The sequence below is a fragment of the Thamnophis sirtalis genome, unplaced genomic scaffold (assembly GCF_051295495.1).
Source record: "Thamnophis sirtalis isolate CommonGarterSnake01/CBP01778 unplaced genomic scaffold, rThaSir2_p1.2 scaffold_9, whole genome shotgun sequence".
In the NCBI taxonomy this organism is placed as follows: Eukaryota; Metazoa; Chordata; class Lepidosauria; order Squamata; family Natricidae; genus Thamnophis; species Thamnophis sirtalis.
The window spans coordinates 74,255,073-74,281,353 of NW_028261389.1; the positions used below are offsets into that span (position 1 = coordinate 74,255,073).

At 44.6% G+C, this 26,281-nt stretch overlaps 1 protein-coding gene across 1 annotated transcript in view; it reads right to left on the minus strand.

Moving 5' to 3' along the window:
- Nucleotides 1–12,130: 12,130 nt before the first annotated feature.
- The window catches only part of CRACR2A (calcium release activated channel regulator 2A), a 52,212-nt gene continuing 38,061 nt past the window's right edge, over nt 12,131–26,281 (minus strand). The window contains exons 14-18 of the mRNA XM_087722267.1: nt 20,708–20,789; nt 17,820–17,934; nt 17,047–17,148; nt 13,475–13,551; nt 12,131–12,279 (exon numbers count right to left, since the gene is read on the minus strand). Coding sequence (XP_087578393.1) covers nt 12,189–12,279; nt 13,475–13,551; nt 17,047–17,148; nt 17,820–17,934; nt 20,708–20,789 — 467 coding nt within the window. The 3' untranslated portion in view covers nt 12,131–12,188. The remainder of the gene's footprint in view (nt 12,280–13,474; nt 13,552–17,046; nt 17,149–17,819; nt 17,935–20,707; nt 20,790–26,281) is intronic.

Below are 26,281 nucleotides of genomic sequence, written 5' to 3' on the forward strand. Positions count from 1 at the left end.
CTTGGCACGGCACGACTCGGCACGGCTGGGCTGCCAGCGGAAACCGGGGCGGGGCAGGCGGCGCCGGGACGGCCAGGCGGGGAGGGACGGAGGCGGAGGCCGGGCGGTGCTGCCCCAAGAGCCAACCCAGCTGCGCGGGGAGGGCTGGGCGCCTCCCCGCTTCGGGGTTGAATCCCCGGCCTGGCTGCGTTCTTGCCTTTCCCCGGTCCGCCGCCGCCTCCTTCACCTCCTTCTTCCCCGGTGCTCCTAAAAGGTCCTCCGCTCGATCGATTAGATCGATGACCTTTCTGGGCTCCGTCCTCGGACCTTCTGCCTCTCCCGAGAGGATGAGTTGCTCCAAATTGGGTCATAAAAAAGTAGAGGTTGTCCTCAATTTACGACCCCCAGATTGAGTTGCTCCAAATTGGGTCATAAAAAAGTAGATGTCCTCAACTTACGACCCCCAGATTGATGTTGTTGAGTGTGGGACCATGCGTGAAGTGTGCTGTTTGCCTCGTTTTACGACTTTTCCCTGCCACGTTGGTTAAGCGAATCCCTGTCATTAAATGAGTAACCCCTGTTGTTAAGTAAATCTTCTAGAACAGGGGTCTCCAACCTTTTCTATACCTCACACACCCTTTAAACCCTTGTGATGTATTCTCGCATCCCTTACAAAAGTAAATAATTATATGCATATAATCCATGCATTATAATACATAGAATATAATACATACATTATAATGCATACAATATAATACATGTATTATAATACATACAATATAATACATACATTATATCAGTGTTTCTCAACCTTGGCGACTAAGTCCTGTGGACTTCAACTCCCAGAATCCCCCAGCCAGCTATGCTGTTTGCCTCGTTTTACAACTTTTCCCTGCCACGTTGGTTAAGCGAATCATTAAATGAGTAACCCCGGTTGTTAAGTAAATCTTCTAGAACAGGGGTCTCCAACCTTTTCTATACCCCACACACCCTTTGAACGCTTGTGATGTATTCTCGCATCCCTTACAAAAGTAAATAATTATATGCATATAATCCATGCATTATAATACATACAATATAATACATACATTATAATGCATACAATATAATACATACATTATAATGCATACAATATAATACATGTATTATAATGCATACAATATAATACATGTATTATAATGCATACAATATAATACATACATTATAATGCATACAATATAATACATGTATTATAATGCATACAATATAATACATACATTATAATGCATACAATATAATACATACATTATAATGCATACAATATAATACATGTATTATAATGCATACAATATAATACATACATTATATCAGTGTTTCTCAACCTTGGCGACTTTAAGTCCTGTGGACTTCAACTCCCAGAATCCCCCAGCCAGCTATGCTGGCTGGGGGATTCTGGGAGTTGAAGTCCACAGGACTTAAAGTCACCAAGGTTGAGAAACACTGCATTATATAATGCATACATTATAATGCATACACTATATAATACATACATTATATAATGCATCCATTATAATGCATACACTATATACACTATAATTTTGAAACTTCTAAAGCAGTGATGGCTAACCTTTTGGTCCACACATGGCGAAATTCTGCACCCACACCAGTGGTGGTTTTTAAATTTTGTTAGAACCTCTTCTTGTTTATTTATTTATTTTTGATGAAAAAGGTTTTTATTTTCCATTTTTTCATTTTCATGCACTCACATATATACTGTGCATAGCCGGAGCCATACAACATTAAACAATAATCGCAGCAATTCCTCTTGTCAACAATACCCCCCAAAATAGAAACCCAATATACCTCTTCCACTCTCCGTACACCTCTTTCTTCCACCCCCTCCAACTTCCTATCTTCCCTCCATCATCCCCCTCTACCCTACTTCCCCTCCCCCTCTACCACTCCTCTCTCCAGATCCACTCCCTCCCTTCCTTCTCACCCTCCCTCCCATCCTCTCTCCCACCCTCTCTACCCATCTTTCTTCTATCCCACTCCTCCTCCCCTTGGTGTATTTCCACTATATGTCAATGTACTTAACTTATCCTATTTTTACAGAGAACTTAAACAAAAACAGTATACATGTGAAGTCGCCTTACATTGAAATCTAACACATCGTATCTAACCTTGTATATATCCCTCGGCTGAGATACTTTCTTATGTATTTATTTATGTATATTGTCAGGTTCTTATAGTGTATGTTGGAAGTGAGCCTCTTAAGAGCTGTATGCAACGAAAGTTCGTTTCTAACATCATCTGTGGGGATTCATTGAACACATGTGGCAAGAAAAGTCGTGAAATGGGGCAAAAACTCACTTGACGAATGTCTCACTTAGCAACAGAAACCTTGGGCTCAAGTGTGGTCGTAGGTCAAGGACGACCTGTAGAACTTTCATGCACATTAGCCCTGATAGCACAATCTTGATTTTTCTTTCTTAATACAAAGCAGTAGCAATAGCAGTAGACTTATATACCGCTTCATAGGCCTTTCAGGCCTCTCTAAGCGGTTTACAGAGAGTCAGCATATTGCCCCCAACAATCTGGGTCCTCATTTTTCCCACCTCGGAAGGATGGAAGGCTGAGTCAACCCTGAGCCGGTGGGATTTGAACCGCTGAACTGCTGATCTAGCAGTAGCCTGCAGTGCTGCATTTAACCACTGCGCCACCTTGGCTCGAGTAGCTTTGAAACCTCTCTTCTTTCACTTTAGAACAATGGAAGGGACCTCGGAGGTCTTCTAGACCAACCTTCCTGCTCAACCCTATACTATTCCAAACAAATGGCTGTCCAGCCTCTTCTGAAAAGCCTCCAGTGATGGAGAGCACCCACAACTTCTGGTGGCAAGTTGTCCCACTGGTTAATTGTTCTCACCGTTTGGAAGTTTCTCCTTAGTTCTAGATGCAGATACAGATTAACAGAGTTGGAAGGGACCTTGTGGGTCATCTAGCAATAGCAATAGCAATAGCAATAGCAATAGCAATAGCAATAGCAATAGTTAGACTTATATACCGCTTCATAGGGCTTTCAGCCCTCTCTAAGCGGTTTACAGAGTCAGCATATTGCCCCCAACAACAATCCGGGTCCTCATTTTACTCACCTCGGAAGGATGGAAGGCTGAGTCAACCTTGAGCCTAGTGGGATTTGAACAGCCGAACTGCTGAACTACAGTCAGCTGAAGTAGCCTGCAGTGCTGCATTTAACCACTGCGCCACCTCGGCTCTTCTAGCCCAACCCCCTGCCCAAGCAGGAGACCCTACACCGTTTCTGACAGATCGCAGTCCAGTCTCTTCTTGAAAGCCTCCAGGGATGAAGCTCCCACAACTTCTGAAGGCAACTTCTCTTCCATCGGTTGATTTCTCTCACTGTCAGAAAATGTCTCCTTTATTTCCAAGTTGAATCTCTCCTTGTTCAGTTTCCGTCCATTATTCCTTGTCTGGCCTTTGGGTGTTTTGGAAAATAGCTTGACTCCCTCTTTGTGGCAGCCCCTCAAATATTAAAAGACTGCTATCCTGTCTCCCCTGGTCCTTCTCTTCACTAGACTAGCCATGCCCAGTTCCTGCAACCGTTCATCGTATGTTTTAGCCTCCAGTCCCCTCATCATCTTTTTTTTCAGTTTCTATCCATTGCTTCTCGAAGTTTCCCTCTATTCATCCGAGTGGCATCATCAGCAGATCTGATTTTTCTGCTTATTTTCTCCGAGCAATTTAAATTTTCTTTTTTCTTTTTTTTTTGCTCCTTCAAACCCAGCCTTCTAACTCAGCACGCAGCCTGCTCTTAAGTTAAATAAATCACTCATGCTCCAGAAAGCAGAAACGGAGTATAAAATCGTCTTGATAGGTTTGGCAAATGGGCAGAAATTGACAGGATGAAATCCGAGGGCCGCAAAGCAAAAAGTCCCTACGAATTTGCTGCCATGGTTCCCTTCCTACCAAAATGGCGGGATACAGTTCCTGAGGCAAATTTTATTTCACCCAAAATAGGATCGTTATTGTTATTATTGTTATTTATTATCACAACAACAGAATTGTATCACAGCGGCCAGTTGTTTCACCGGATTTGGCATTGATTACTAGTCGGGCCCCACCCAGGGCCCTAGGATGTGGTAACGTATTATTATTGTTGTTATTAATGTTATTATTGTTATTGTTATTTTGCTTTGTTGCGCAGGGTGGTTCCCAGATAATTGCTAATAACTACCTTGGGTGCTCATTTGAGGTGAAAAGCAATATATAGCAATAGCAATAGCAATAGCAGTAGACTTATATACCGCTTCATAGGCCTTTCAGGCCTCTCTAAGCGGTTTACAGAGAGTCAGCATATTGCCCCCAACAATCTGGGTCCTCATTTTACTCACCTCGGAAGGATGGAAGGCTGAGTCAACCCTGAGCCGGTGAGATTTGAACCGCTGACCTGCTGATCTAGCAGTAGCCTGCAGTGCTGCATTTAACCACTGCGCCACCTTGGCTCTTATATAATATAATATATATAATATATATATAATATATAATATATGTATTGTGTCACAACCCCTGGTATGCCCAAATATGGGAGGGAGCATACTGCTTCCCATTTCTGTCTATCGGCTCACTCTGGGAGCCATCCAGGCTCAAAGCCATTTTTTTATGTTGCCTTGTTACATTTGTGTTGCAATTGTGCTGATAAATAAATAAAGGGAGAGTAGTATGGATCTATTTCAAGCTATTTAGCTCTCATCAGCAAGCCATACCCTTACTGGGAATTGAACCTGGGCTGTATTACATATTAGGCAGTTATATTAGCCACTAAGCCACAGGCTCTCCTCCTTTATCAGGTAAGCCAGGGAAATAGGTATGTATTGTGTCACAACCCCTGGTATGCCCAAATACATGGCTTAGTGGCTAATATAACTGCCTAATATGTAATACAGCCCAGGTTCGATTCCCAGTACGGGTATGGCTAGCTGATGAGAGCTAAATAACTTGAAATAGATCTATACTAGTCTCTCTTTATTTATTTATCAGCACAATTGCAACACACACACACACACACATCCTCGACTTAGGACCTGTTGCTTAGCAACCGTCCAAAGTTATGACAAGCCTCCCCAGAGTTATTTTATGTCCCAGTTTCCAAGTTCTGATGGCTGCCCCCTCCTTTCCCATTATGGGCTGCATTTACTAGGATCCCACATTTTGTGGGAAATCAGTGCTTAATTCTGGTTTCTGGCAAAAAATAATAATAATAACCCAAACCCACCCATTGGGTACCGTGAGTTTGGTTAATGACTTCAGTGTTTTCCTTAGCAACGGTGGTTATTTACGTAACACCCACCGCAGAAAAGATGGTAAAACTGGGCACGATGATATAATGACCCATTTAACAACCCGCACAATTTAACGAGCATAATTCCAGGCTCAATTATGGCCAATTAAGTTGATGATTGGCTGTATGTGGAAGATCTGAAGACTCAGAGCCGGAAAAAAGTGCAGGTTCTCTCAACTCAACTGACGACCACAATTAAGCCTAACATTCATGCTGCTGGGATAAGACGTTTCGCCCCATTTTACGACTTTCCTCCCGGCGCTTGTTAAGTGAATCCCTGCGGTTGTCAAGTGAGGAAACAGGTTGTTGAGCGAATCTGCCTTCCCCATCGAATTGGCCGATCAGAAGTTCGCAAAAGGTTCATCAAAGTTGCCAATCATCTGAATACAGATCATTTGACCATGGGGACGCTGCAAAGGTCCTGTCTGAAAAACGGTCATGTCACTGTTTTATATAGCAGTAGACTTATATACCGCTTCATAGGCCTTTCAGGCCTCTCTAAGCGGTTTACAGAGAGTCAGCATATTGCCCCCAACAATCTGGGTCCTCATTTTACCCACCTCGGAAGGATGGAAGGCTGAGTCAACCCTGGGCCGGTGAGATTTGAACCGCTGACCTGCTGATCTAGCAGTAGCCTGCAGTGCTGCATTTAACCACCGCGCCACCTTGGCTCTTACCAAGGTGTCAGTGTCATCGTAAGTTCGGTCACTGTTGTAAATCGAGGAACTACCTGTGTATTTGTTCATATATGGTTTAGGAAGCCGCCTTTTCTCTTTTCTCAAGGCAACTTAACAAAGGATCTCCCTGCCTTTATCTCCACGACGACAACCCTGTGAGGTAGGTTCCAGGGCACCTCAGAGTTCAAATGGGACTGGAACTCGGGTCTCTCTCCAACCCCAGCTTGAGTGCATGCAAGGGTCCCATGAACCCTTCTGGAGACCTTGTTGCGGCCCTATCTAGCCCAGGAGGCACTTCAAATGGTCACCCATGCCCTCGTCACCTCAAGACTGGATTACTGTAACGCACTCTACATGGGGCTGCCCCTGAAGAGTGTCCGAAGACTACAGCTGGTCCAGAATGCAGCCGTGCGAGCGATATTGGGTGAACCTAGATACACCCATGTTACACCTATCCTCCGCAAGCTGCACTGGCTTCCCATTGGTCTCTGGACCCGCTTCAAGGTGCTAGTCGTTACTTTTAAAGCCCTACATGGTATTGGACCTGGCTACCTGAGAGACCGCCTCCTGCCATTTACCTCCCAACGACCAATAAGATCACACAGGTTGGGCCTCCTCCGGGTGCCGTCGACCGGACAATGCCGGCTGGCGGCTCCCCGAGGGAGGGCCTTCTCTGTAGCTGCACCGGCCTTGTGGAACAAGCTACCTGCTGAGATCCGGACCCTCACCACTCTCCTGGCCTTCCGTAAAGCGACCAAGATCTGGCTGTTCCGGCAGGCCTGGGGCTGTTGATGAAATTCCAGCCCCACTTGATGGAATGGATGTTGTGGTGATTTTAATTTTGTATTTTTAAATATTTTAAATGCTCTTTACTTGTTGTGAGCCGCCCAGAGTCCCTAGGGAGTGGGCGGCATACAAATTCTATTAAAGTTTAAGTTAAAGTTTGACAGAGAGGCAGTCGTGGGTAACAGGCATTACACCTCCTCCTATCACAAGTAGCCCCCGACTTACAACAGTTCGTTCAGTGACTACAAGCTACAACAGACCTGAAAAAAAGTGACTTATGACCATTTTTCACACTTACAACCGTTGCAGCATCCCTGTGGTCACGTGAGCAAAATTCAGAGGCTTGGCAACTGGCATGTACTTATGACGGTTGCGATGTCCCAGGCAGTAGTGAAATTCAAATTTTTGTACTACATTTTCTATGGGCATGGCTTGGTTGGTGCGATGTGGCTTGGTGGGTGTGGCAGGGGAAGGATACTGCAAAATCTCAATTCCCATCCCACTCCTGGGGCCAGCCAGAGGTACTCAAAATTTCCACTACCAGTTCTCCGAACTACTCAAAATTTCCACTACCAGTTCTCCAAACTACTCAAAATTTCCACTACCAGTTCTCCAAACTACTCAAAATTTCCATTACTGGTTCTTCGAACTACTCAAAATTTCTGCTGCCAGTTCTCCAAACTGGTCAAAATTTCCACTACCAGTTCTCCGAAGTACTCAAAATTTCCGCTACCAGTTCTCTGAACTACTCAAAATTTCCACTACTGGTTCTCTGGACTACTCAAAATTTCCGCTACCAGTTCTCCGGACTACTCAGAATTTCCGCTACTGTCAGAACAGCCAGGTTTTGACAGCTTTGCGGAAAGCCTGAAGGGTGGTGAGGGTCCGGATCTCCACGGGGAGGTCGTTCCAGAGAGCCGGAGCAGCCACAGAGAAGGCCCTCCTCCGGGTGGTCGACAATCGGCATTGGCCAGCGGATGGAATTCGGAGGAGGCCTAGTCTGTGGGATCTAATAGATCTAATAGTTGTCCGCTTCTCTGTAGCCTTTGTTGGAATCAACTCTTTGATCTCCAGCTCTTGTGTGACATTTGTGTGGATTCTGCTCGTGAAATTGTGACCTCTGGATTGTCTCACAACTTTGATCTGGCTCTCAGAGCTTTGGATTGGATTTCGACTATTCCGTGCACTCCTGTTAAAAGCAGAACCACTCTGGCAAGCACGTGTTGTTTAGAGGCCGCTTTTGGATTGCTTTCCTTATCTGCTGTTATCTCCTCCACCTCGAGTAAGCTGCTAATTCACCACAGCAACCTTCCGTGTGAGCGTATAAACCAGAAGCGGGACAGAATCCATCAAATAATCAGCCAAATCCACTCAGAGCGTTTATTTATTTTTTATTTGTTTACGTGAGTTATGTCCTGCCTGATTTGACACATTCCAAGCAGCTCGTATAAAATCATAAATATAAAAAGAAATTTACAAGAATAATCGATTGCACCAATCAGCATCACCTAACTATCCCTTCAAGCTCAAACAGCATTTGTTACCTTCCCAAATTATACAGTAATTATCCTGATGGCATGAAAGTGTTGATCTGTACATCCACCACCATCCACAAATCACTTTCCAGTTTATTTGGTTTCTCTAGCTAGATCTGGAGTTGTTAACATCCTAACTGCTAACTTGGGGTAATAATCCACTTGCGTTTTCAGATTAAATTTATTCATATCTCCGCTGACCTGGCTGAAGGTCATCTGCAGTTGGCTGAATCATTGCAACTGGCCTAATTTTTTTTTTTAAAAAAATTCAATCTTCAGACAACTTCAGCCAGTTCCATCTGGATGATTGAGAATCTTCATTTTGCTGACCCGGATGTTGAATTCGCACAGATTGGTTCGCACCAAGTGGCATCTTCTCCGATTTTGAAGGATCGTTTTCAGTCACTGCAGCCTCGGAATATGGACAATGACCTTCCTTGATTCCTGCCTAGGTGGCTTATGAATCTAGTCGATCCACATGAAGAACCTGTTCTTTATTATATGCTCTTGTTAACTTTCTAAGAGAGGGATTCCTGAAGTTCCTTCAGAAGAAAGCTGCCTTGATCCGTAAGGAATGGTCAACTATATTTTATTTTCCCATGGGTCCACCTAGAGAAGGTATCTGTTTCAGTTGGGCTCCAGATGTGAACACAATGAAACTGTTGTGGCTCACCAGCGGCTAGCAGAGCTGGCAGCAGATTCGGACAGTGAGGAGGTTGGGGAGGAAGATGGGCCAGTCCTGGAGTCTGGAGAAGGCTCTGATGAGGGCTCTGTGTCGGAGGCAAAGATGAGGCCAGGGCCATATGACAGTTATCAGCTGCCTTCAGAGTCAGACATCAGTGAGGCAGCTGAACAGCTGGAGCCTGTTACCAGTGTGCGCATGCGCAGAGTTGCCAGACGAAGGGAACAGCTAAAAAACAGGAGTCGACTTGGGAGTAAGGCCACAGGTGGACGATGAATGGCCCCTCCCAGAGGAAATAAAAGAGGAGCAAAAGGGGAGTGGAGTTTGCAGGAGACAAATTAGTTCACTTAATTGGTTCATGACTCTCCGAGACTCCTTACCAAAGTTTTGCAGATCTCGGTCTGTCAGCTCTCCAAGCCAGAGAAGGTCTGTGACTGTAAATCCTCCCTTGAAAGACTTTGCTGGATGTGAATGAGCAGAATTCACAGTCAATTAATAAAAGGGTTTTTTGTGGGGACAAGCAGTTTGCTTCATGCTCTTGGGAAGCCTCGGTCAGAAGGAGAAACAGCCTTGTTGCTTTGATCATCAAATGGATAGATTTGAATAAAAGATCTAGTGGACAGTCAATCTTTCTGCTCAGGGTAAGTATCTACTCAATTATCTGACAGGTGGCCATCCGGCCATCCAGGAAGCTGAGGCTCTGGTTTTCTTAAGGTTCCAGTATGTCTCATCTCCCAAATCCTCCTGAATCTTTGAACCAGAGGTGGGTTCCTACCAGTTCGCACCTATTCAGTAGAACCGGTTCGTCAAATCTACCGAACCGGTTAAAAGAGATTCTACCAGTGGACCCGGAAAGCAGGCCACACCTACAAAAGAGGTTCCAAACTTTTTTGAAACCCACCACACACACACACACACACACACACACACACACACACACACACACACACACAGACTGACACAGAGAGAGAGAAAGAGAAAGAAAGGAAGGAAGAAAGAAAGAAAGAAAAAAGAAAGAAAGAGTGAGAGATGAAAGAAAAAAGAAAAAGGGACAGAGAGAGAGAGAGAGAACACATGGCCGACAAGCCACTCCCACCAGGTCACATGGCCGGCCAGCCACTTCCACAATGGAGGCCACACCCACAGAGTAGGTTCCAAAAATGTTCGAAACCCACCACTGCTTTGAACCAATTCTTCTCGCCCTGCTCACCATTTCAGCTGAGAACATATCTGCAGCTCTTACACGCAGCAACCTGTTCTTAGAATTCATTTCATAGACTTCTGCCCGTATCTCATCTCACTGTTCACCTTTGCAAGCCAAACATGGGTAATTTGTGCATTATTCGGCTCGGATTGCAGGTTTTGTAATCCCGACCAGCCATTTCTGAACCTGATCTAATCTTTGCCGGGGCTTGTGTTAAAGAGCTGAGCTCGGAAGTGGCCCCGATCCAGGTCTCACTTAACATATTGCTTAAATACAATCCAGCCGTATGCAGCAGCTGCTCATAAAAAGCCAATACGGTCAGAGGCTGCATTAGCAGAGGGATGGAATCAAGGTCACGTGAAGTGTTGGTACCACTTTATAAGGCCTTGGTAAGGCCACACTTGGAATCCTGCATCCAGTTTTTGTCAACATGATGTAAAAAAAAGATGTGGAGACTTTAGAAAGAGTGCAGAGAAGAGCAACAAGGATGTTTAGGGGCCTGGAGGCTAAAGCGATTGCAGAAATTGGGCATGTCTAGTTTAATTAAAAGAAAGACTAGGGATGACATGATGGCAGTGTACCAATATTTGAGGGGCTGCCACAAAGAAGAGGGAGTTGAGTTATTCTCCAAAGCACCTAAGGGCAGAACAAGAAGCAATGGGTAGAAACTAATCAAGGAGAGAAGCAACTTAGAACTAAGGAGAAAATTCTGCAGGTTTTCAAGGAGAGATTGGACAGCCGTTTGCCTGAAATGATGTAGTCTTCTGCTTGAGCAGGGGGTTGGACTAGAAGACCTCCAAGATCCTTTCCAACTCTCTTATTCCGTTCTCTTACAATCCTGCAGGTTAAAGTCCAGTGAAGTCTGTACGTCCTCACACATTTCCCTTTCTTCCTAAATATTTATGGTGGGGAAAGAAATGATATATTGCTGGTTCAAGGCGTCTCTGTTTTCCAAGTCACGGTTAATTACAGAGTTTGGTGGCAGGTGAGCTTACCATAACATTACATTGCAAATGTATGAATTCAGGTCAATGGAAAGGTTGCGGCACACACACACACCTGATTCCTTCTTCTCTTGAGGCAGTGTTCTTAGTACAATTGATTACCAATCATCTTCCATATTTTCATCCAAGATGTTGTAACATAGAGAAGAGCAACAAATCAGGGGGCGGGAGGCTAAAACATAGGAAGAATGGTTTTGTAAGAACTGGATATGTCTAATCCAGGGGTCGGCAACCTGTGGCTCTGGAGCCGCATGTGGCTCTTTCATCCCTCTGCTGCAGCTCCCTGTCGCCAGTCGGCTCCACAATTGATAGGGCTTTCGGCTAGGACTGGTGGAGGAAAAAGGATGCCGCGCTAGGAGAAGACTCTATGGAGGGGGAACCATACATCCGGTTGGCTCCAGAATTGAACACGGACTTCTGGTTAGGGCCTTTTTTGAGTGTTGTAAGGTTGCCAACCCCTGGTCTAATCTAATGAAAAGGAGGAGTGGGGGGGACATGATAGCAGTGTTCCAATATTTGAGGAGCTGGGCACAAAGATCCAGGCAAACCTATTCTCCAAAGCACCTGAGGACAGGAGAAGAAGCAATGAATGGAAACTAATCAAGGCGAGAAGCAACTTGGAACTAAGGAGAAATTTCCCGACAGTGAGAACAATTAACCAGTGGAATGGTTTGCCTCCAGAAGTTGTGGGTGCCCCATCACTGGAGATTTTCAAGAAGAGACTGGACGGTCATTTATCCGGAATGGAATAAAGTCTCCTGTCTTGAGCAGGCGGGTTGGACTAGAAGACCTCCAAGGCCCCTCCCAGCTCATGTTATTCTGTAATCCATTTTTTAAAAAATTTCAATTCGAACCGGAGGAAAAATGGCTGACAGTCCTGTAAAAGCCATAAACAATGTCTGACAATATAATCCAGGACTCCGTAGTGTAAGAGAGATGAAAATGGGTTGTGTGTTTATTTATTAAAGGGAGTTCTACGCTGTGCTTTATTGCCTGGAACAGCACGTTGTTTTTTTAGGCTGTTGCTGTAGCTGAATAGTTTTTTCTTTCTCGTTGTCTTCCTGCTCTTTTAGAATCCTATGGGAGACAAAAGCAGATGGAGGGGAATTGTTTTTTAACTAGCTGGACCATCTATTCTACCCTCGTTTCCAGCCGCAGCTCTCCACATGCCTCTTTGGAAACACGCGTGGAGGCCTGGCTTCTCTCCAGCGTTTCAAATTCGGAGACAGACCGTCTCTGATGCAGAAATACCACGGGGGCCCCTTCATTTATTATTTATCTTATTTACTTAAAACATTTATACGGCTGCTTATCTTTCAGCCAACTCCGGGCGGCTCCCAATCGAAGAGGGTTGTGGTTGTGATTGTTGAGAGGCATGTTTCCCACGAATGCCACAGCCCTCCGAGTGAAACAATTTCACCAATTAGTCATGCGTGAGTGCTTTAAAAGTAGAAAATGATGGAAAGACCTTCACTATGGGTGCTACGAATCCATCCCATTGGACATTAAAATGAACCTTTTCCAGCTGTATTGAGAGCTCAGTCTGCGATAGATAGATAGATAGATAGATAGATAGATAGATAGATAGATAGATAGATAGATAGATAGATAGGCAGACAGATAGGCGGTAGGTAGGTAGGTAGATAGGTAGGTAGACAGACAGACAGAAAGAGAAAGAGAGATGATAGGCAGACACAGATGGTAGATAGATGATAGATAGATAGATAGATAGATAGATAGATAGATAGATAGATAGATAGATAGATAGAAAGATAGATAGATAGATAGATAGATAGATAGATAGATAGAAGATAGATAGATAGACGATAGATAGATACATAGATAGGATAGATAGATAGATAGATAGATAGATAGATAGATAGATAGATAGATAGATAGATAGATAGATAGATAGATATAGATGATAGGCAGACAGACAGGCAGTAGGTAGGCAGGTAGACAGACAGACAAACAGACAGAGAGAGAGAGATGATAGGCAGACACAAACAGATAGTAGATAGATAGATAGATAGATAGATAGATAGATAGATAGATAGATAGATAGATAGACAGACAGATGATAGATAGATAGCTAGATGGATAGATGGATGGATGGATGGATGGATGGATGGATGGATGGATGGATGGATAGATAGATAGATAGATAGATAGATAGATAGATAGATAGATAGATAGATAGATAGATAGATAGATAGATAGGAGATTGTCCTTCTATCCCTTTCTGACTTGACTCAAGTCCTCTTTTCCTTACCTGGCCAAGTGCAATATAGATGCTTTGGTGTTCTCCCCTGTCAAGGCACTGCATTCATAAAAAAGTATGCTGTAATCCTAGAACAGAGCAGGGGGAGGGGGAAAAAGATTGCCTAAAATTAAAAGATTCTTAATGGTAGTTTTTTTTCTGCAAAGAAAGGAACCAGAAGCAAGACGTCACAAGGGCCCCTACAATTCAAACATGGAAGATACAGCCAGTGAATTCATGGTCTAACCACTCCCTAGGGTAGAAGAGGGAGTCAAGCTACTCTCCAAAGTAGCTGAGTGTAGAACAAGAAGCAATGGGTGGAAACTAATCAAGGAGAGAAGCAACTTGGAACTAAGGAGAAATTTCCTGACAGTTAGAACAATTAATCAGTGGAACAGAATTTGCCTCCAGAAGTTGTGAATGCCCCAACACTGGAAGTCTTTAAGAAGATGTTGGATAACCATTTGTCTGAAATAGTATAGGTTCTCCTGCTTCAGAAGGGGGTTGGACTAGAAGACCTCCGAGGTCCCTTCCACCTCTGTTATTCTGTTACGGGGACCTTGAGAGATAATTTGCACTTCCTTTATAGCTGCAGACCAGCTGATTTTGACAGCCTCAAAGCAGTGCATCACAACAAAAACAATAAAAGATGCTGTATATACTGTATAGTTTTATATATACAGAACACCCTGACATATATATTATACATCAGCCTGATAAAAGTTTAGTGGAAAGAAAAACCTGAACAAGAAAATAAGAATGTGGCTATAACAGAGGGTTTTTTAAAAATCCATTTTTTTAAAATGAAAAATAAAAATTCACGGGCCGTCCTTGTATGCACGCTAATTCTCGGAGTGTAGGAAACGACCTTGAATTCTCGATAAGCAAATACGATTGAATGGTTATAATGTAAAGAAGACTCCCAGGATGGCGATACGGCAACCGAAGGATAATCTGTGCTCAAAAGGAAGGGATCAAAAGGAAGGAGTTGCGCATCTCAGATAAAAAGAAGTGGGGAAGAGAACAAAACAGTGTTAATAAAACATGATTATCATTCACCCAGCCAAGGAGGAGAGAGGGAGGATGCTTTTCTGAAGATGAAATGCTGATCTGATCTCTTTGAAAGGATTTCTGGGAAATCTCTGGACTGCCTTGCTCGATTTTTCTTTCGGAGAGTGCTGGAAGGACAACAAGCACCATTGTCCCTGACTAGGGATGGTATTCACTTACCTTCCCTACCCGTTTGCAAATGTGAGCGTGCTTTGGGCTACAAAAGGACCTAAACGGGATGCCATAGAGCTGGGGCTACCGGTGATTTCCGCTACCGGTTTCGAGTAAAACTGGTCCAAACCGATATAATACCATCTCTCTCCCTGATATTCATCCATAAGGAAGGAAATCTCCATTGGTACTTGTACAGTACGGGTAGTCCTCGACTTACGACTACAATGGAACCAACGTTTCTGTTGTTAAGCGAGACAGTTGTTAAGTGAGTCGTACAACTATTTTTGCCGCGGTAAAGCAAATCGCTGCAGTTGCAAAGTGAGTCAAGTAGACTTTAAGTGAATCTCCCTTTTCTCGTCGACTTTGCTTGTTGGAAGCCCAGCTGGGAGGGTCGCAAAAGGGGAATCACGTGCCCCCCGGGACGCTGCAACTGTCACAATACATGCCAGTTGCCAAGCGCCTGGATTTTGATCACGTGACCATGGAGGTGCTATAATGGTCACAAATCTGAGACTCGGTTATCAAACACTTTTTTTAGCGCCGTTGTAGCTTTGAATGGCCACTACATGAACTGTTGTAAGTCAAGGACTAGCGGTAGAATCAAGATCATGCGAAATACTAGCACCACTTTATAAAACCCTAGTAAGGCAACACCTGGAATAATGCCACCAATTTTGGTCACCCTACTACGAAATAATATATTGAGACCTTGGAAAAAGGGCAGAGAAGAGCAACTAAGAGGATCAAAGGCCTGGAGACTAAAACATACAAAGAACGGCTGCAGGGTTTTGGTTTGGATAGTCTAGAGCAGTGTTTTTCAACCTTTTTTGTGCAAAAGCACACTTTTTTCATGAAAAAAATCACGAGGCACACCACCATTAGAAAATGTTAAAAAAAATTAACTCTGTGCCTATATTGACTATATATAAAGTAATTTTCCCACGGCACACCTTACACTATGTCACGGCACACTAGTGTGCCGCGGCACAGTGGTTGAAAAACACTGGTCTAGAGAAAAGAAGGACTTGAGGGAACAGGAGAGCAGTGTTTCTGTCTTTGAGGGGTTGCCACAAAGAAGAGGGGGTCAAGCTATTTTCCAAAGCACCTGAGGGCAGGACAAGAAGCAATGGGTGGAAACTAATCAAGGAGAGAAGCAACTTAGAACCAAGGAGAAATTTCCTGACAGTTGGAACAATTCATCAGTGGAACAACTTGCCTCCAGAAGTTGTGGGTGCTCCATCACTGGAGGTTTTTTAAGAAGAGACTAGAGACAGCCACTTGTCTGAAATAGTATAGGTTCTCCTGCTTGAGCAGGGGGCTGGACTAGAAGACCTCCAAAGTCCTATTCTATTCTATTCTAATTCTATTCCATTCCTATTTCTATTCTATTCTATTTTGATTTCTATTCTATTCTATTCTTTCTATTCTATTCTAATTCTATTCCATTTCATTCCATTCCATTCTATTCCATTCCATTCCTATTTCTATTCTATTCTATTTCAATTTCTATTCTATTCTATTCTATTCTATTCTATTCTTTCTATTCTATTCTAATTCTATTCCATTCCTATTTCTATTCTATTCCTATTTCTATTCTATTTTGATTTCTATTCTATTCTATTCTTTCTATTCTAATTCTATTCTATTCTATTCTAATTCTAATTCTATTCCATTTCATTCTATTCCATTTCATTCTATTCCATTTCATTCCATTCCTATTTCTATTCTATTCTATTTCAATTTCTATTCTATTCTATTCTTTCTATTTCTATTCTATTCTTTCTATTCTAATTCCATTCCATTTCATTCCATTCCATTCCTATTTCTATTCTATTCTATTTCAATTTCTATTCTATTCTATTCTATTCTATTCTATTCTATTTCTATTCTATTCTAATTCTATCCCTATGCCATCCCATCCTATCCCATTCCATCCTATTCTATTCTATTCTATTCCTAATTCTAATTCCATTCCATTCTGTATTGACTTTTAAGAACACGAGAATCTGCTCCAAACTAGACAGGAAGCAAAGGAGACCTCCGAAATTCTCTGATCAGGAAGTTAGCAGCTCAGTGGGTAGATAATTTAACGGCTCCCCAGGCCTTTGTTGAAATAAGCTACTAAATCAAGGGATATTTCCCCTACTACTACCGGGAAAAACAAGATGTAGCAGAATAAGCATATTTACTTATGACAATCATAGGAACAGTGGGGTTCCATATTTCTAAGGCTATCCCTAACCTCAATAAGAGAAGGAAGAGAGTCACTGAATAAAGTAAGAAGTGGTTTCCGGGGCTGTGTGCTAAGGGAATATTTATTTTACGCCTGGATTATCCAGTGTTCTCTCTTCTTGCTGTACCTTGGCTAGACGTTCCCCCAATCTCTTCGGAACCTCTCGTTCTTTTTCCTTATCGACTTTATTGCCCAGCAAAAGGATGGGGATGTTCTGTCCAGCGGCCTCCTAGGAAATAAGGAAAAGCAATTGAAGGAGAGAGGCTTCTCCGGCAGAAAGACGTGAAGAAAACAATCCCCAAACCGACAAACGGAAGCGATCATTAGGCTACCAACAAGCTCTGAATCATCATCATCTTTTAACCTTGCGAGGTTGAGTCTGGGCAACTGAATAAAGCTAGCAGAGCGTTTACTGGCCAGATGCCCTTCCTGTCACCAATGCGGAGTTTTATTCAGTACAGTGGTGGGTTCCTAGTGGTTCGGCTGAACCATACTCCCTTCCCCATCCCCACGCATGTGTGTCTGATCCTCCCTCTTGCACTCTATTTTGGGTATAAGTAGGCCTCCCTGCAGCCTCCAGGGAGGAGAAATGCACCTTGGGGAGGCATGCCGCAACCCCCCGCTCCTCCCACCCCCGCACATGCATGCATGACCCTGTGCCCCCATGCACGCATCTCCTGCACATGCCCCACCCCCATGCATGCACCGCAGAGACCAGAAAATCAGCTGGCTGGCGGGAGGTGGAGCTGAGCTGGGACGACAGCTCGCGTGCCTGCAGAGAGGGCTCTTCGTGGCAGGTTCGCCATCACGGGTCTAAGAGGACCGGTGGAACTGAGGACCACTTGAAAAAAATAAAATAAAAGACGAAACGCTGGAGAATTTAAACCAAATCAGACTTACCTCGACGCTCACCAACCACTGCTTTACAGACACAAAAGTGACTTGTGCCGTTACGTCGTACATCACGACAACACCGTCGGCCTTCCGGAAGAATTGCTTCGTAATGCTGCGATACCTGGAAATGATTTTACGGAACGGGGAACAGAAAGGAGCCGTCAAACCCAGCCATCATCCCTGCTGGGTCCAAACTCAATTCAATGTAAAACATTCTAGAGCTGTGGGGGTCTAATCTGGGTGTCAGCGTTCCAAATACCATGCAGAATTAAATCAGAGTCCAAGGCAGAGCTATCCTTAAAGTTCCAATTTAATAAGACGTGCCATGTTGGCAACAAACTGTGGAAATCCCAAATCTAAAAGCTTCCTGGGATTCCACCCAGTTGAAAGTTCATGATCTTATCCCCACACCCATAAATCCATCACATGGTCCAATCTTCTTCGCCCATGCTGGCATTTCCACCCATCTAGTTCCGGTCAGGTGCAGAGGTGCGGAAACCAAAAATGACCTTGGGCTTCTAGAAAGGAATGACAACAACGCATTCCACAATTCTACTCCTTTCTATTCCCCCTCCTAATTACTACACTAATGAAACAGCATAATGAAATAATAGAGAGTGTGGCAGGCCAAAAACCCTAAAAGGAATATAACTGCAGGGCTGACACTGTGTTTGAACACACCTGGCAAAGAGAAAAGCCCGCCTACCCCTCTTGGCCGGTAGTTCAAATTTGCTCTGACTGTTGAGAAAAGTTTTCTTTTTAAACGTTCAGTCAGAATCCCCATTTCTTTTTGAACTGCTCTTAAACCGCTCTTCAAAGGAAACCACACCTGTAACCAAACTGAATGTCTAAGATTTAAGCTGCACCTGGGGGGGGGGGGTGTCATTAGGCTGAATTGCCAGTAAGTAGCATCTTCCCCCTCAGAAGATGATTTCCTTGGTATGGCCTTTGAGTTCCTCCAGTCTTTACCCTTTAACTCTGACCAGTGGTGGGTTGCTGACGGTTCGGCGCACAAAAAAAATTGCTGCCGACATTACTGCCGGTTCGGCGTGTGCATTTGTACATAAAAAGATCTGCGCATGCGCACAATGTTAGAAAAGGGGGGGAAAGTACATTTTTGCAATGAAGATTGTTCTTCGCGTGCGCAGAACCAAAAATCAAGATGGTGCCGCCTCCAATAGAACCAGTTCAGGGGCGTGGCAGGCCGAGTTACTACCTACTCGGCCGAATCGGGGCGAACTGGTAGGAACCCACCTTTGACCCTGACTCCTGGCACAGGAGCCGAATTTGAAATGTTACTGTATTTTTCGGAGTATAAGATGCACCTTTTTCCCTCAAAAAAGAAGCTGAAAATCTGGGTGCATCTTATACACTGAATACAGCATTTTTGGCCTCCTGAAACCTCGCCCCGTTCACCAAAATGGCTGCGCATAGCCTTTAGGAGGCTTCCAGAGTGCTCCAAAAAACTGACATTTTTTGCTCAATTTTGCCTCCCCCCCAGCCCCCAGGAGCACTCTATAAGCCTCCTAAAGGCTATTCATGCCCCCCCCCTTTTTTTTTTTGACAAAAAAGGGCCTGTCTTCATGAAAAACAGGCCGTTTTTGGGAGGTCTGCAGAGTGCAAAAACTTTTTTTTTAATTTGCCTCTTCAAAACCTCGGTGTGTCTTATACTCCGGTGCATCTTATACTCTGAAAAATATGGTATATTCTGGTACGTAATTCTTGTAAAAAGCTGAAGGACAGAAAACTCCTTCAGGATTCCTAGCTTAAGGAGGGGGGGGGAACACAGCTGGTTTGGAAAGCAGAGGGACAAAAGAACTGCTGCTGAGGCAACGACCATCTTACAGGGGCCTGAGTGCAGGCCACGAAATTAACTTGAGAAAAGGCTTCAGACCAATCCCGTCCTCGTTTACATGAAGATAAAGGGAGCACATTCAGACTTGCAAGGGTCTGTCCTTGTAAAAACTAAAGGTAAAATTTTTCGCTGTCCAGTCATGTCCGACTCTCATCTCATCTCCGTTTCCTAACCTAGAGAGCCAGCAATGTCCAAAGACATTTCCCATGGTCATGCAGCTGGTATGACTGTACACCGAGGTACACAGAATGCTGTTAACCTTCCCAGCGAAGTGGTACCTATTTATCTACTCTCATATGCATGCTTTCGAACTGCTAGGCAGGCAGGAACTGAGGCAAGTAACGGATGCTCATCCGTCACATGGCACTCGGGTCTCGAGCCCCAGCTGTCAGCTTTCCAGCTGACAAGCTTATTAGGGTGCCCCACTCGGTGGCGGGATTCAAAAAAAATTACTACCGGTGGGCGTGGCTTGGTGGGCACGGCAGGGGAAGGATACTGTAAAATCTCCATTCTCTCCCAATCAGCTGGGACTCGGGAGGCAGAGAATAGATGGGGGCGAGGCCAGCCACAGGTGATATTTACCGGTTCTCCAAATTGCTCAAAATTTCCGCTACCGGTTCTCCAGAACTGGTCAGGACCTGCTGAATCCCACCTCTGGCCCCATTCTCTGTCATCATAGCTGTTACAATAAATGAAGTCCTAACTGATCAGCGTTTATGAGGAGTAGCACCTCTAGTGCAGGGCTGCCTGCCTGCTGTGCCCATTTTAGGGCCGCTGATTCACCGTTGGTTCTCAGCCCTCCAAGGAGTTGTAACATGTTCATCAGCCACACCCTGTAAAAGTGTCTCAGCAGACGGGTCAAAACAGGTGAGGGAAGCCGGTGGATCTTTGGGGATTTGCCATTCACATAGGCAGTGGTTTGCTACTCTGGTCTACTTTGAGGACTGACACACCTTCCGCAGGAATTGGGCTGAAGTACACCACACACGGGCATTGCCAACCAAGATCTCAGCAAGCAGATAAGAAGGTCTCGGATTACCTTTCCTGCCCAGCAGTGTCCCAGAGTTGCAGCACCACCTGGCTGCCGTCCAAGCTCACGGTTTTCATGGAATAATCCACACCTGTAGAAGACAAAACAGCTCCAATTTTATCAATCGATCAGAATAGAGCTGGAAGGGATCTCGGAGGTCTTCTAGTCCAACCCCCTGCTCAAGCAGGAGACTCTGTATAATTTCAAACAAATTGCTCTCCCGTTTCTTTCAAAAGCCTCCAGTGATGGAGCGCACCCACAATTTCTGGAGGTAAGCGGTTCCATTGATTAATTCTACTCAATGTCAGGAAATTTCTCCTCAGTTCTAAGTTGCTTCTCTCCTTGATTAGTTTCCACCCATTGCTTCTTGTCTTCTGCCCTCAGGTGCCCTGGAGAATAGTTTGACTCCCTCTTCTTTGTGGCAACCCCTGAGATATTGGAAGACTGCTATCCTGTCTCCCCTGGTCCTCCTTTGCATTAAACTAGACATACCCAGTTCCTGCAACTGTTCTTCGTATGTTTTAGCCTCCAGTCTCCTAATCATCTTTGTTGCTCTTCTTAGTTACTATCTTCTTAAAGTAGTTGCTATCTTAAAGAATAACAGAGTTGGAAGTGACCTTGGAGGTCTTCTAATTGAGTGGTGGGTTCCTACCAGTTCGACTGAACTGGTAGTGGTTTGCCGGCCTGGGTCGCTGAAACCGGCAGCGACCCAGGCCTGCCACGCCCCCAAACCAGTTCTACGGACGCCGCCATAGGTGCCGCCATCTTGGTTTTTTTGCTTCTGCGCATGCGCAGAACAATTTTTATTGCATTGTGCATGCAGTATGCCCACCTACCCCTGTTATAGTCCAACCCAGTGATGCTTAACCTTTTCGGCACCAAGTACTGAAATTGGAGTGTGCGTGTGCATTCAAATTGCACTCGCAAGCAAAATGGTACCAGTTTGGATAGGAACCTACTCCTTCTTTGAACTCTGGTGCCGGAGAAGACTCCTGCGAGTCCCTTGGATTGCAAGGCCATCCGACCGGTCAGTCCTAGAGGAGATCAACCCTGACTGCTCTTTACAAGGCCAGATCCTGAAGAGGAAACTCAAAGATTTGGGCCATCTAAGAAGAAGGAAGGACTCCCTGGAGAAGAGCCTCATGCTGGGAAAGATGGAGGGCAAAAGAAGAAGGGGATGGCAGAGAATGAAGTGGCTGGATGGAATCACCAAAGTAGTCGGCGTGAGTTTAAATGGACTCCAGAGGATGGTAGAGACAGGAAGGCCTGGAGGAACGTTGTCCATGGAGTCACAATGGGTCGGACATGACTTCACAACTAACAACAAGAGAGTTAAATTCTGTAACCTCCAAGAGAAAGCAACATCACCAAAGTTTGACCTCACTAAAATCAACACCCATCAAATACAAATACAACAGCAGAGTTGAAAGGGACCTTGGAGGTCTTCTATTCCAATGCCCTGCCTAGGCAGGAAACCCTATACCGTTTCAGACAAATGGCTATCCAACATCCTCTTAAAGACTTCCAGTGTTGGGGCATTCACAACTTCCGGAGGCAACTTCTGTTCCACTGATTAATTGTTCTAACTGTCAGGAAATTTCTCCTCACTTCTAAGTTGCTTCTCTCCTTGATTAGTTTCCACCCATAGCTTCTTGTTCTGCCCTCAGGTGCTTTGGAGAATAGTTTGATTCCCTCTTCTTTGTGGCAACCCCTGAGATAATTGGAACACTGCTATCAAAATCCCTTTCTATGTGAAGAAAAGAACCTAAAAGAAATAGAATTTTTGAGAGACCAAGAGAAAATGGTTAGAAATGGAGGAAGGGAAAGAAGGGATATATCAGTAGAATAAAATGAAATGTGTTAGCATTATTAATAGTATGTCGCCAACTAAGATGTGAGGGAATTGGATTGGATTGGATTTATTACATTTATATGCCGCCCTTTTCCCCGAAGGGGACTCAGGGCGGCTCACAATTCAGTCAGGGAAGGGGGTACAGACAGGGGATAAAAAGACGAACATAACAGTACACAATTTAAAACACACAACAACCATACCATTCGAGGAGGGGGGCAAAAGCTCATTAGCCCCAGGCCTGTTGGAACAGCCAGGTTTTAAGGGCTTTGCGGAAGGCCTGGAGGGTGGTGAGGGTTCGAATCTCCACGGGGAGTTCGTTCCAGAGGGTCAGAGCAGCCACAGAGAAGGCCCTCCTCCGGGTAGTCGCCAGTCGGCATTGGCCGGCGGATGGAATTCGGAGGAGGCCTAATCTGTGGAATCTGATCGGTCTATTGGAGGTAATTGGCAGAAGGCGGTATCTCAAGTACCCAGGTCCAATACCATGAAGGGCTTTATAAGTGACGACTAGTGCCTTGAAGCGTATCCGAAGACCAATAGGCAGCCAGTGCAGCTCGCGGAGGATAGGTGTTACGTGGGTGAACCGAGGTGCACCCACGATCGCTCGCGCGGCTGCATTCTGGACAAGCTGAAGTCTCCGAATGCTCTTCAAGGGCTGCCCCATGTAGAGCACGTTGCAGTAGTCCAGTCTAGAGGTCACAAGGGCACGAGTGACTGTTGTGAATTATATTCACATGATTAATTGTGGATAACTAATTAAGTTAAATGCTTATTATATAAACACTGTATTTGAGGATGTATGGTACCTATCGTAAAATAGAATAACAGGTGGAAAATGAAATGTTACCTTTGGTTTAACCTTGAAGGGGCAAATAATGATATTGTTTACGTATTCAGAAGAAATTAAGTTTTAAGATGAAAAATACGGAAAGAAAATAATACGGCTGAAATTGGAAATGGAAACATGAGGCAGAATGAATTATGTGTATGAGAGGAGGTTAAAGGGGAAAACCCAGGCAACGCTTTTGTTTATAAAAGAATTTAAAATTTAAAAAAAGTTTACCCCTCAGTTATTTTTGTTAGGTATAATTACTGATTGTATAGCTGTAGAGACTTATCTGGTTTTGCACTTAATAACCGCAGCTAGATTGTTGGTGGCGCAATACTGGAAGAAGGAAGATTTGCCTACTATTCAAGAATGGACATTGAAAGTAACAAACTTAGCAGAGATGGCTAAAATATCAGCATATCTCAAGGACCACTCAAATGAGAAATATAAACTGGAGTGGAGAAGATGGATTAGCAATAGCAGTTAGACTTATATACCGCTTCATAGGGCTTTCAGCCCTCTCTAAGCGGTTTACAGAGTCAGCATATTGCCCCCAACAATCTGGGTCCTCATTTCACCCACCTCGGAAGGATGGAAGGCTGAGTCAACCCTGAGCCGGTGAGATTTGAACCGCTGAACTGCAGATAACAGTCAGCTGAAATGGCTGCAGTACAGCACTCTAACCACTGCACCACCTCGGCTCTATTGATTGATTATACTCAAAATAAATATGGGACTAAGAAATTCCAGATAGCTTATGATTAAAGACCAGGAATGATATAAATTGTCTAGAGCTAGTTTAGCAAGGAGGAGCTAAAGCTCAATTGAAAGATGTTATTAACTATCTTTTTTTTCTTTTTAAGTATATGTTAGATTGTTTTTGTTAAAGATTTATACCCTGTATTGGTTCTGGGAAGTCGGGGTGGGGGGGAGGTTGGGGGGAGGTTTGGGGAGGGGGAGGTTGGGGGGAGGGAAGTAAATATTTGTAAAAGTTTGTTTTTCAAAATTCACATTAAAAAAAAGAATTTAAAATTGGTAACAAAAAAATGAAAGCCTTGTTTCAAAAAAAAAAAAACCCTTTCCATGCAATTGAGGTGGGGGGGAAAAGGGGTTTGAACTGCTGGGCGTGACTCAGAAGACGCCTGGAACACTGGGGCAAGAAATCCGATCAGCCATCACTGGGACACCTGCCATGTACAAAGCCAAGAAGCATTTTCAGGCAAAAATAGCTGAGAAGAGAGACCAAAACAGCTAAAGCAGCAGGCAAATGGGGGGGGGGAAGGAAGGAGATTGAATGCAGATGTCCAAAGGGTAATTTTTCTTTGTCTTCCCAAAAAAACCAACAACAATACATCCTGCTAACACCAGCACTGCAAGCAGCTTAGAAGAGACTTGCAGGAAGGGCCACATCAGGAATACATTTGTGAAAAATCCAAAGGACCATTTTGCCGCTCGTGAAGGCATCCTCAAAAAAAGAAGGGAGGGAAAGAATTTCTGCCAAGAACAGTTGGCTCGATAAAGGAGGATATTTGCAGCTCAGGGTTGAAAGGAGGGGTCCTTGGCGCTCCCTGAGCTTGGTTGTTTTCTTGCAAACGTTTCATCACCATACTAGGTAACCTCATCAATGTTAGGGATGGGGTTGGCTCTCAGTTTCCATTCTAGAGGCTTGAGCTCTGCCAGTAGAGGCGGGAATGGTCCTTGGTGGGCTGTTTACTGTTAGCTTGTTTGGGAGTTCCTTGATTGGAGTATTGTTTAATTCTTGATTGTTGTGTCTGATGTTAATCTTGGAGTTAATCTACGCCCATCTGGGTGTTGATTGCTGGAAGGGTGGTGTTTTAGTCTTTTTATTCCCTTTTTTTTTTGGCTGATCGAGTGTCTCTTTTGTCTGGCCTACTGTGCAAATGTATGCAAAAAACAGGCACATGTTTACGTCTATTGATAGCTAATTTCTCAGAGGGCCAGGCTTCCAGGAATTATCTAGCGTTTTTGGACTTGGCTTGCTCTAGGACAGGGATGTCAAAATCAAGGCAGCCTGAGGGGTGCTTAGATTTGGCCGGGTGGCCGGCCTGGAAATATCAAATAGCAATAGCAATAGCAGTTAGACTTCATAGGGCTTTCAGCCCTCTCTAAGCAGTTTACAGAGTCATCATATTGCCCCCAACAACAATCCGGGTCCTCATTTTACCCACCTCGGAAGGATGGAAGGCTGAGTCAACCCTGAGCCGGTGAGATTTGAACAGCCGAACTGCAGAACTGCAGTCAGCTGAAGTAGCCTGCAGTGCTGCATTTAACCACTGCGCCACCTCGGCTCTTTTTCCAGCCCGCGGTGACTCTGCCAGCCAAAACAGGGTGAGGGGCAGTGGTGGGTTTCAAATTTTTTTAGAACCTCTTCTGTGGGTGTGGCCTGCTTTGTGGGAGTGGCTTGCCAGCCATGTGACTGGGTGGGAGTGGCTTGCCAGCCATGTGACCAGGTGGGAGTGGCTTGCCAGCCATGTGACCGGGTGCGAGTGGCTTGGCAGTCATGTGTCTGGGTGGGCATGGCCAACTTGTAAAATGTGGTGAAACTCACTTAACAACGCTCTTGCTTAGCAACCAAAATGTTGACTCAGAAACTCTGGCATTTGAAGCACGCAAGTCTTAAAGCTGTCAAGTTACAAGACCCATGTACCCCTAACCCTTTAGGAAAAAAAAACCCAGGGGCGTTCAAACTTGACAGCTTTAAGACTTGTGGACTTCAACTCCCAGAATTCCTCCTCTCGCTCTTCATCTTGATGATGTGTGGAAGGGCGGGGGGGGGGAGCTGGAACCGGTTCTAAACGGCACTGTAGATTTGTGGAACCTCTTCTATAGAAGAGCTTGGAACTGGCAGGAACCCACCCCTGGTGTGGGGGGAACCTCGTGT